This window comes from Zootoca vivipara, chromosome 15 (assembly GCF_965207765.1).
Source record: "Zootoca vivipara chromosome 15, rZooViv2.hap1.1, whole genome shotgun sequence".
Classification (NCBI taxonomy): domain Eukaryota; kingdom Metazoa; phylum Chordata; class Lepidosauria; order Squamata; family Lacertidae; genus Zootoca; species Zootoca vivipara.
The window spans coordinates 23,802,802-23,814,869 of NC_142598.1; the positions used below are offsets into that span (position 1 = coordinate 23,802,802).

Sequence of the window (12,068 nt, forward strand, 5' to 3'; positions counted from 1 at the left end):
CGTGACGAATGATCTTAAAGGGCTTTTTAGCGCTCCTGTAAAGATATATGTATGTCTCCCCGACGCAGCTCAGTTCTCCCGCTGGCAACTCGCTTTAGCATAATGCAGCAGCCGTCCACCCTGCAAAGGCGAGAGCCGCTGCCGCAGCCGCAGGTTCCTTTAAACGCGCTCTTTCTAATGGGAAGCCCGAAACCCTCCTCTCCAAAAAACCCAGATTGCCGCTGATGCTTAATTTATTTAATTGCGTGTTGTTGTTGTTGTTGTTTCCTACCCCGCTTGCCGAGATCGCCTGGCTGCGGGCGGTGTGTGTGTGTGTTTCTTCCAGGAAGGGAATTACTTCGCTAAAATGCTGATACTATTAGTGCAATCAGACTAACTTTCCTTTAAAAAAATCTAAAGAAAAAGAGAGACGACGTCGCCTCTCCCCGCAATTCCTGGCTCCGGCTCTGCTTCCCAAAGCTGGCTCCTAAGTGAAACCCGGAAGGTGGAAATTCGTGAACTGGATTTCCCAGGCGCTTTCCCAAACGGACGGTTTTTACTTAGCACTGTAGCTCTCCGATCCTTCTCCAGGTTTTGTCGTAATCCCGAGGGCGGTTAAAAAAAAAGTACAAACTGAAAGTAAAAAACAAAAAACCAAACCACAAAAAAACAGCCTAGCAGCAACAAGACGGAAGAGCTGTTATCCGGGGTGAGTTTTTTTAAAAAATATATACTATAAATATCGATATTTAAACATACCGTACACAGAAGGAGAGAAAGAAAGATCTCCTGCAGTCTAGGATGTTACACAATGCTATGAAAGATGAAGGAGCCGCTTGAGGCTGTTGTATGTTTTAAAGGGCTGGGGGAAAGAGAGAAAAGAAAGACTTTCTTGGTTCCCCCGCCCTCCCAGCTGCCCTGATAAAAGGGCCGTTTGAGTCTTTCAGTCCATCGGGAAACAAGGATATGAATTCAGATTTCTAATCGTGTTTTGCTGCCTGGTCCCTTGTGCCAGTAACAGAAGGCTGATGGGGAAACGTTTGCTTGCTTAATTTTCACATTTAATTTTATCCTTGTGCCAGGAACAGCTTTACTTAAAAAGTAGTAGTAGTTATGCTTGTCACTACTGTTCAAGGTAGAGGAGCAGGGCCAGTAAAGGAAAGTTGGCAACTTTGACCCTGGAAACTTCCTCTACTCAAAGCGATCCTCGCACTACCCTGTTTAAAGTGAGGGGTCTTGTGAGCCTTAGCTGGTGAACAGTAGTGCTGTGCCAGAGTATCCCATGAAAAGGAAACAAATTGCTTCAGGTTTTTTGTCCCAAACAGTTAATCCAGGGACAAGAGGATGCCAGTACTCTGCTTTTTGGTTAATAAGCAGAGTCAATGAAACTATTTAAGGCAAGAAGAAGCCATCCTCCAGAAAATGGAAGACTTGGGCAAATGAAAATACAAATTAAAAAAGAATACAGACTTTTGTTAACATAAATGCAATCAAACAATGATGAGGGCAACAAGAAGCTTGAGGAGCATGTGCCTAAAAATGTAAGTGTCAACCATAGAAAATGTTTAAGTACAGCATTAGCAGGAAATGAGATAGGGGGCTTTAAGCAATGACCTGAGTCAGATACTTGCTAAAAGAGGCAAACAAGATGGCAGAGAAATTGAATGAGTTGTTCACACTGGAAGTTGGAGGGCAGTCCTGTGCCTGAACTAACTTTTTTTTGGAAAGGGAACCTGAAGAAGTGAGTGGTGACAAGGTTTTAGGCCTTACTGACAAATTAAATACTGACATATCACTGGACTCAGACAGCACTCTGTTGAGAGTTCCTAAAGGCCTCAAAATGTGAAGTTACTAGTCTTCTAACAAAAGTATGTATATCTTGGCACTTAGATGAGCCTCCATACCTGCAGACTAGAAAGCGGTCAGTGGAACACCAGTTTTTAAAAAGGGGCTGCCTGCACAATCTCAAATATAATCCCATGCCCATATGGGCTATAAACTGGTTATTAGTAGAAACTCTGATATCTATCCTATATAATAATATGCAAGTGTCTCTGCGTCCAGTCCGTGTGTCCATGGGATTGCGCTACTGCGCATGTGCCCCACGGACAGCCGTTGGGACTTGGAGCGCAGAGACACTTTGGAGAGGGGAGCTTGGTGCCCGCTCGGCCCGGCAGGGAGACGAGCCAGGCTGAGGCGGCGAGGCGGGCACGAGGACCACTCATTCCGCTGCTGCTGCTTCTTTGTAGGCCCTGACGCGGCTCATCCGCGCGAGAGAATGAGGCGGGCAGGCCGCTGCGGCGCTCGAGCCAGGCTGAGGTAGGAGGTCCAGGAAGGGAATTCGTAGGGCCGCTTGCTGGCCTCGGTGGAGGAGGAAAGAAAGCGAGGCCTTCTCCTAACTCCCACCCCATCGGGTCAGTTCTATCCGTTGGGACTTGGAGCGCAGACCCGCCACTTCATCAGCTCTGCGCATGTCCCCGAGGTTGCTAGAGCAACAGGTCTGCTCTAACACCCGTTATTTTAACGGGCTTCATGATACTAGTATATATATAAAGAAAGCTGAAGTTCTTGCACTGCAGAATTCCATTCCTAAAATGAAAGCCTGTTCTCTTTTGTACTTGTATGGTGACAGACATAAAACACACAAAGCCTTGATTACGATGAAATAACATTTGCGTCCAATATCTTTTCTGATATAAAGTGAAGTGCAGTATATCAAACTGGCTGTACCAGCGCCTCTAAAACACACCTCTGCACTGTTTTCCTTTAGCAGATGCATTCGCTTCCAAGAAACCATTGGTTCAAGAAGCTGCATGGTAGAAGATCAGAAATGCGGCCAATTTTTAATCACTGCCCTTGATGGCATCGGTTCCTGCATCATCGGTGGCAATGGAGAAGGACCAGGAGGTGAAGGGAAACAGCAGTTAAGACCATCTGTGGAGTATGTTGCAGCAATTCTGAAGAGGCAACACCTGCTTCCTATGCCCAAACGTAAGGCATGAATGCAATGAGGAAGAAGAGATTTTGGGCATCCTGCTTCTGCTTGATGGCCATCTTTTTTCTGCTTGTCACCCTACAGGTACTACAGATACTCAGGGTCAGGAGTTGAGCAGTGATTTAGGTTGAAACATGCCATACTCTTAATCTTAGGGCCGTGGGTTCAAGTCCCACATTGGGCGAAGAATTCCTGCATTGCAGGGGGGTTGGACTAGATGACCCTTGTGGTCCCTTCCAGCTCTATGATTCTATGGCGGGACTGTTGGCATGAAGAGAAGTGAGGGTAGGCTTGCACACCCAGACAGCTTCAGCACAGTCCCACGTAACCTTTTCCTGGGTTCCCAGGTCCTAAGGAAGATCCTCTTTTGCCTATCTTTCAACATCTCTGTGACCACCCAGATTGTGTATTTACCTTCCAGCGTATAAGACAACTGGGCGTATAAGACGACCCCCAACTTTTCCAGTTAAAATAAAGGGTTTGGGATATACTCGCCGTATAAGAAAAACGACCCAGTGTATAAGACGACCCCTGACTTTTGAGAAGATTTTCCTGGGTTAAAAAGTAGTCTTATACTCAGGAATATACAGTATATTTATTTATAAGGCATCAACTCATATAAGAAAAATATTGTGGCTGTGTGCACCCAAAACACAACGGACTAAAATATAATAAGACACCAAAGCAAATGACCAACAATAGATTTCTCTAAATAAAAACTCCCGACAAGACCAAAACAAAAACAGCAGATGACAGAGCATCAAAATTGTAGGTGCTTGACTGATTTCATTGGGATTGAACTAAGGATTTCCCCACTGTCTCCTTTACCCATGCCCCCCTAAATCTGCTCTGGAGGGTTGGGGGAATACCCAGACAAAGGGGGCGGAGGGGGGGATTCTTATTGCGTGAGCAGACCTTGCCTGCATGCCACAGTTAGCACTACATTGCATTACATCCAATGGGAACAGTGTTCCAAAATACTAGGGCCGTTATTGGTGCCATGGATGTTGGACTCCCAACTCTCATCTGCCCCAGCCAGCATGACCAGTGGTTAGGGCTGATGGGAGCTGCAACATCCCTTCCCTGAGGCAACTCTCCCAACCTCTGCCCTCTGCTGATGAGCTTCCCCCATTTTTCATTAGTAAAGGAATTTGATGCATGCATGATATGAACATGTGAAGCCTTTAGCAGTATGGAGGTAAATATTATGAGCTAATGCCTTCTCAGGGATGGCAGCCTAACAATGAAAACAATAATCCAACCAACCCAACATCATAAATCACATGAGAATAGTAAGGTCACAATCCTTGAATAATGTCCCCAACTACTATCTACTGGAACTAAATACCACAGAGACCAGGGCCTATCATTTTCTCCATTTCAAAGCAGGCCTCAGTGGGTGCTCTGTTATACAGAAGGATAGTTCATGCCATGTATAATGAGACTTCAATAAGGATAGATTTCTCTTCCCCCTTTGAAAGGTGGTTGTAGAGCTTGGAAAGTCTGAAAGGAAGATGACGAAAACCTCCATTTCACAAAACAGCGCATTGAAAGATGGAGAATGGCAGAAATACACCTATCTGTTTGTAAAGAAACCGCAACTCCCCAGCGATACAAAGACCATTTTGAGCAATGAGCGATACCCTATCTTGCTGTGGTGGTCTCCGCTGACAGGAGAGACAGGGCGGCTTGGTCGGTGCGGACAAGACGCTTGCTTCTTTACTATCAACAGGACCTATCAGCACAACTCTATGACTAAAGCATTTCTGTTTTATGGTAAGAGGCTGGCTCATTTTATTCTTCAAGATGATGAGTGACTGCCTTTCCCCCTTGCTCACATGGTTCATTTATATTGTAGCTGCCAAGCGTCAACAGAGAAAAGAAGTGGAGCCTGCAACAGAATGTTGCAGCGTGGCCTGCTGCTTTTCAGGGCCTGCTGTTTGGGATTCCAGCCACTCCATTTCAGTCCTCCTTTCTTCTGGGTTTTCCGTTCCCCACCATGGTCAGTGAGCATGCTATGGCCATTGATCTTACTGCCTTAAGTCCCCCTTCCCAAAGGATGTTTCTGTACTTTTGCAAACCCTGAGATTTCCCCAAGTCTGCTGAAACCTCCCTTTAATGTGGAGACAGTGCCATTTTGGCTATATAAAGATTGGCACTCACAGCTGAACATTGGAAATGCAGAGAATTAATGTAAATAGTCAGTTTCCAGAGAGGTAGCCATATTAGTTTCAAGCAAAAATAACCAATTTTATCGTTACTATGTGACCAACAGATTTATTTGGGCATAAACTATGTTTCACTTCCTCAGGTGCATGAATTGTTATCCTCAGTTGTAAAGTATGTGTGCGTGCATGCGTACGTACATATGTACGTACACACTTTTAGAGGATTTTTTTTTTGCTGCAAACAACGAGGACAAATGGCAACAAGATGCAAAAAGTACAGCCTGTGAAAAATCTATGTACCTTTCACAACAATACTATTTGGTTGTAACACAATCATCCTAGCATTGCAAATCTTAATTAAACCTTAAGGGGGACAGGAAACCATGATCTCAGTTCAAGCCTAAATGGACTGGCTTCTTACTAAATAAGGACTGGCTACTTTCTTTAATAAAAGGTCTTGGAAAAATACCTATGGGGAACAAAAGAAAACTTCAGTTATGTCAGTGACCTGTATGTTGCCCATCCATAGCTTAGAGCTTTAGACCATTATTTATTTTGTCACATACATTAAAGTATGAAATATCCTCATAATTGCAATCTTATTCTTCATTTTCTCATCATAAACCTTGTAATGCCTCTCCATCTTTTTCTGGTCTGAAGTATATTTTTTATCATCTCTTGCATCCTTTAAGACATATTGTCTATCAGCTTGGCTAAGATTAATGCAGTGTATCGAATCAATCAGTCATCCTATTGTTTCACCTTGGAAGTATCCTTTTATAGGCTTCTCTCTACATATCCTTTATCTTCACCATTAGTAGACAGCTCTGACTTTATTTTTTCAGCAAGAATTGGACTCTGTCTGTTTACAATATCACCTAAAAGTTGTAATATCCACTCGAGGGTGCTCATAGTTCCCCAGTTTAATGCGCTTTTAAAAATTGTATTCAGTACTTCTCTAGAGGGTGCGCTGCAATTTTTTTGCTGCAAATTTTGTCAAAGCCTCCGTTTCTGAAACCCAAGTCACAACATGCAGCTACTGTCTTTAAAAACATGCAGCTGCCCCCAATGGATGCAACTCAAATCCAGGAGCAGGAAAAGTAGATAAAAGTTTTGAAACAAGTTTTACGATTCCCACGGAGCTGGTGATTCTTGGTCTGAATTATTTTGGCTGTCAAGCACAAAACTGACTTTATTATCTCTCTCCTCAGAGCTGTAATAAAAATATTATTTTCACAATACATGTCCGCAGGATATTCCCTTTATAATTCAAAACCACATCTAGAGAGATTTATTATTCAGATAGACCTGAACACTGGAAGTTTAAGGGAATCAAGTTTTATTGAGCTTTTCCCAGAATGTATAGCATCCTTTTTATATATAACTTTAGATACCTGTCACAGCACTTTTTATCCTACAATGTTGTAAAGGTAAAGGTAAAGGGACCCCTGACCATTTGGTCCAGTCGCGGATGACTCTGGGGCTGTGGCGCTCATCTCGCTTTACTGGCCGAGGGAGCTGGCGTACAGTTTCCGGGTCATGTGGCCAGCATGACCAAGCCGCTTCTGGAGAACCAGAGCAGTGCACGGAAACACCGTTTACCTTCCCGCCGGAGCGGTACCTATTTATTTACAGTGGTACCTCAGGTTACAAACGCTTCAGGTTACAAACTCCGCTAACCCAGAAATAGTACCTCAGGTTAATAACTTTGCTTCAGGATGAGAACAGAAGGCCCCATTAGCTAAAGTGGTGCTTCAGGTTAAGAACAGTTTAGGGTTAAGAACGGACCCCCGGAAAGAATTAAGTTCTTAACCAGAGGTACCACTGTACTTGTACTTTGACGTGCTTTCGAACTGCTAGGTTGGCAGGAGCAGGGACCGAACAACAGGAGCTCACCCCGTCACAGGGATTCGAACTGCCGACCTTCTGATCGGCAAGCCCTAGTCCTCTACAATGTTTTATGAAGTCCAAATAGAAAACTAGCATAAACTTACAGTGCAGTGCTATAAATGTCTACTCAGAAACAAGTCCTGTTGAATTCAATGGGTCTTACAGTTGTGTATAGGAATGCAGTGTTAACTGTTTTATATTGCGAAGACCCATTAGGAACTGCCTTGCTGCAGCCTTTGTTGATTACCTGCTTAGAAGCAGAATCAGGATCCCATTTGTAGCTAAAATGGCATCACCCACACAGAACTGGGAGTTCTCAGCAGATCTGGAGGAACTCCAAGGACTAGAAGTACAAAAAAAAGCTTTAAGAAGAACCCCTAAGTGTATATCTGTGTACAATATAGCTCACTGAGGATGGATGTCATGGACTGGTTGGGCACAGAGGAATGGTGGGAAGAACCAGCTGGGGAACCACCAAGGGAAGAAGGCTCAATGCTCTGGGAGTGGTGGTGGTACAATGATGAATGGTCAGAGGGTGCTGTGCTCATTAGGTCTGACACTCCATCAAGTGATCATGTTTTTGCTAATTAACTCCAGCTTGCACAGTGTGACTTGCCGCTGGCTTGCTTCTGACAACTGAGCATCCTCAACAGGCATGAAATGCTGTCCAACTGTTGGGGTGTGTGTGGAATGGCAACCTTGGGGAGGGAGAAAGGGGAACGGAATGGAGTATCCTGGAAAATGGCACTCTCAACAGAAGCACAACATTCCATTGTGGGTCCCACTTGTTTTGCATGTTAGTAAGATGTTGTGGGGAGGAGCCATAGGCAAGAGAGGGGTGGTGATGGTCGTAAATACTATACTACCTTGGTAATGTGCTGTTCATATTATTCATGGAAGCACAGCCAGATTGAACAATGTTTTCCAATATTTCTTTCACTGGGAGCAATACTGGTTTCTTTCTCTTCCGTTTGTATTTTCAACCTCTAGGTACCGACTTCAGCATAGATAGCTTACCTCTCCCCCGAAAAGACCACCATGACTGGGCCCTTTTCCATGAGGAGTCACCCAAAAACAATTACAAACTCTTCCAGAGACCCGCCATCACCCTGTTCAACCACACGGCAACGTTCAGCCGCCACTCACATCTGCCACTCACCACACAGTACCTTGAAAGCATTGAGGCCTTAAAGTCCCTGAGGTACATGATTTCTTTGCAAAACAAGAACAGCTTGAGGAAAAGGCTCGCGCCCCTCGTATATGTACAGTCTGACTGCGATCCTCCCTCTGACCGGGACAGCTATGTACAGGAGCTTATGGCTCACATTGAGGTAGACTCCTATGGTGCCTGCTTGCATAACAGAGATCTGCCGGAGCAGCTTGAAAACCCTGCCTCCATGGATAACGATAACTTCTACAAGATACTTGCTCAGTACAAATTTGTCCTTGCCTTTGAGAATGCTGTCTGTGAAGATTATATCACTGAAAAGCTCTGGAGGCCACTGAAGCTGGGCGTGGTACCGGTTTATTACGGCTCTCCTAGCGTCAAAGACTGGCTTCCCAGCAATAAGAGTGCAATCCTGGTCACAGGATTCTCACACCCCAAGGACCTGGCACAGTACATCAAAGCTTTGGATGCAGATGATGAGAAATATGAGGCCTACCTTGAATGGAAGCTGAAAGGGGACATCTCCAACAAACACCTGCTTGCTGCTATAAAGGAACGCACATGGGGAGTGCAAGATATCATGAAGGACAATTACATAGATGCCTTTGAATGCCTGGTGTGCACTAGAATATGGGGGAATATGAGGAGACAAGCAAAGGTAATTATAAAGCCATCTGCCCTGTTATAGCCAGGCTTGCACCGTCTCTGGGTCAGACTTGCCAGGTACTAATTGTCAAGTGGAGTCACTTTGTGCAAGGTGTGATGTTTGAGTTCTGACAGATAGAAGCAGGGCCAGAGACTAGCTCTGCAGGACCAAGGAGAGCTCCCAAGGAAAGGAAGGCAGATGTTGTTCCCGAGTCTATATGAGTCTTTATAAGAGGAATAAGGACCTTGTGGTAGTATCAGCTGTGGTAGTATTTCAAACCCCTATCAGACTTAACAGCACAGACATGGTCATGGGTGGAAGGGAGTTGGAGTCCAACAACATCTGCAGGGCCACAGGTTCTTTGCTTTCTAATCCCCCCGTCTCATATTCTGTGAGTTCAACTCTTCTCCAGCTGCCTACAATCTCTCAGCGAAATAATTCATAAGGCATTGCCTTGAGTGAAATTGCTGCTGACTTGGTCTTCAGTTGGCAGTCAAGGCTGACCTACGGAGTGGGTTGCACACATCAAGCAATGATTAGATCGAATGACAGCCCACAGTTGATTAAACTGCAATATTTCACAGCCTCTTGAGCGAAACATAATGCTTGTTTACAGAATTGCCACAGCATTAAAAAAGACTGTAAGAAGTGGCAGGGACATTTTCATTCAAGTCCTCCTTGGGGCAGCATTTCGGGCAAGGCGTTCATTCAAGCTTGCATCCCCAGCTTTGGCCTGGGAGGGCGGGATACAGTAACAAATACAGTAATAATAATAATAATAATAATAATTAAATGCATCAAGCATGTTTCAGCCGTTCGAAGCTACATGGAGCGAAAAATGTAGACCTCATGTCTAGCTCAGTGAGGAGGGGAGTATTTTTCAGATGGAGGGCTACATTCGCAATGTGGAGCCATGCACACATAAATAAATACATGATGGTGATAATACCTGTGCAACAGTTGTGCTAGTGGAAGATGGCTGTGCAACAGGTTGTGCCTATAACAGTCTGTTGTGCAACTAGCCATCAGAACCATTCCGGCTTCCTGCAAGCCATTCCACTAACATAACTGGCTACACTCCCAAGGGACCTTAACTTAGTGCTTCATTGAATTCCTCCCAAATACCCCCCCCCCATTCAAGTGGAAGGGAGTGTATATTCGTCCCTACTTACGTGGTGGTTGTTAAAATTCAGATTGTGTCCCCCCACCTCTCTCTCTCTCTCTCTCTCTCTCTCTCTCTCTCTCTCTCTCTCTCTCTCTCTCTCTCTCTCTACCAGGGAATGTTACCAAAAAAGTGGAATGCAGAAGCAAGCCACCTGAGCTGCCCCAAACCTCAAGCATTTGTTTTTCCGTCGCGTAATATGCACAGAACGGCTCTGCGAGAGATGTGGATACCGAGTTTTGAGCAGTCCAAGAGAGAAGCTCACGCGCTGAGGCAGCTGGTCGAAAGGAACAGAAATTTCACAGCTCAGGAGTTTTGGACTATGGTGTTTAGAGAATGAGCCTAGAGGGAGACAATAGGCCCTTGACTCAAGCTAGAGGGGGAAACAAACTAACACAGAGGAGCCTCTATGAGGAACGGTTGTTTGTAGGTTGCCTTAATAAGATAGGAAGCAATTTTAACCATGGAGATGATGAGAAATCATCGTATTCAGCGAATACTAATCCAGAAGACGAAGGACCCAATTGGGTCATCTTATATTTTTTATACTAACGTTCAGGATAAACTATTAATATAAATTATTAGTGTAATTAACATTGGAGCATTCACAGCAAAATGCAGCCATCTGCATTTTACTTTCCCAGTGTGTGTGTGGTTTATTTTGCCTCTGCAGTTGCTCCCACCCTTGAGTTGGATACGAGTCAAGTCTTCCATCCAGATGCTTTGGCTTCCTGGCATCTCTCAAGCAAAGGGCCTTGTCTAAAGGGTTTGCCTTGCTGCTTATGTCATTTCTGCACCTGACAGGAAGCCAAGCCACGCAGGAGAAAGGAAGACCATTGTAGATAAATTGCAGAGCAGCGTAGGAGGAGCAACCTCAGGGGCAGTGTGCCTATTGTGCTGGGGGGCGGGGGGCGGGGGATGGTTTACAGCAGGGGTCCCCAAACTAAGGCCCGGGGGCCTGATGTGGCCCAATTGCCTTCTAAATCTGGCCCGTGGACAGTCCGGGAATCAGCATGAATAGAATGTGTCCTTTTATTTAAAATGCATCTCTGGGTTATTTGTGGGGCGTAGGAATTCGTTCATATTTTTTTTTCAAAATATAGTCCGGCCCCCCCACAAGGTCTGAGGGACATTGGACCGGCCCCCTGCTGAAAAAGTTTGCTGACCCCTGGTTTACAGAAAGCAGGCCTCAGAAATAAAGTCTCACCTAAGTATGGTCCGTGTTATTGGAGACTGGATTCTGTGCCACTCTGGTAAATTCTGTAAAGAGCCACTTTGTGGTTTGAATGAAGGACCTTGTTTCTTTTCATTTCTGGCTGGGCCAGGGTGATGGAGATGATGGCGGGAGAAGAAGAGGTAGTGAAGGGTGGGAAATGACACCACTGTTCTCCCAATCCAAATGTCATCTATTGAACAGCATTATAAACAGCAATGGCACAGCGCTATGTCCATGCTCTGATAATGTCTGAAGTGTTTCCCTTAGGAGCTGACTGTGCAGAGGCTCATGGAGGCAGGGATTTTGTTTTATTAAGACCTGCACAATATCAGATGATTGGGGGTTTAATTTGAATATATCTTTATGGTTTTCACTACTTCGGACTGGAAGTACGGGGCCGAAAGTATTCTTCACGCACAGTAAGTGTAGCTCTTCCCAACATGCTGATTCCAGGGGGAAATAAAAGAGGGGGAAATCCTTTTATCAGCCAGAATTGGTTTTCTTTACCCAGCTGTGAAAAAAGTACAACATCCCCACCAGGGAAAAAAAAAGGCAACTGTATATATGCAGGTACCTACAGGTGTTGCCACCATTTTTTCCTGCTAGGACTCTTGGTTGTTTTGTTTATTAACAGCTGTGGTAAACAAGTGCAAATTGGGCTGATAGAGGTATCCCCTCTGCTCCTCTCGCTGTGGGTGTGGCGCCAACATGTTCCCACCACTGCATGTGCTTACCTTCCAAGTCCCGGACTGCAGAATCCGGGACCGGCAGCTGTGTGACACCGGAAGTTGCGTCGACGTAACTTCCGGTGTCGATTTGCCCTTCTATGGTCACCAAAAATTGC

At 45.0% G+C, this 12,068-nt stretch overlaps 1 protein-coding gene across 4 annotated transcripts; it reads left to right on the forward strand.

Moving 5' to 3' along the window:
- Positions 1-213: 213 nt before the first annotated feature.
- On the forward strand, positions 214-11,464 carry POFUT3 (protein O-fucosyltransferase 3). Of its 4 annotated transcripts, none has more exons than XM_035097329.3 (5): positions 214-688; positions 2,750-3,058; positions 4,456-4,750; positions 8,023-8,858; positions 10,124-11,299. In XM_035097329.3, the coding sequence occupies exons 2-5, from the start codon at positions 2,978-2,980 to the stop codon at positions 10,346-10,348; spliced, it is 1,437 nt and encodes a 478-aa protein (XP_034953220.1). In that variant the 5' UTR covers positions 214-688; positions 2,750-2,977; the 3' UTR covers positions 10,349-11,299. The 4 variants fall into 4 exon arrangements, with proteins under 4 accessions (XP_034953220.1, XP_088514500.1, XP_034953221.1 ...); XM_088658374.1 differs by having other exon boundaries at positions 549-688; positions 2,750-2,970; XM_035097330.3 differs by having other exon boundaries at positions 578-688; positions 2,753-3,058.
- The last annotated feature ends 604 nt before the right edge of the window (positions 11,465-12,068 follow it).

Excerpts from the sequence above, each read along its gene's own strand:
- POFUT3 (XM_035097329.3), top strand. The coding sequence starts at position 2,978 with ATGAATGCAATGAGGAAGAAGAGATTTTGGGCATCCTGCTTCTGCTTG. Across the intron at positions 3,059-4,455 it reads TTCTGCTTGTCACCCTACAG|GTGGTTGTAGAGCTTGGAAA; the intron begins GTACTACAGATA and ends CCCCTTTGAAAG. Across the intron at positions 8,859-10,123 it reads ATATGAGGAGACAAGCAAAG|GGAATGTTACCAAAAAAGTG; the intron begins GTAATTATAAAG and ends TCTCTCTACCAG.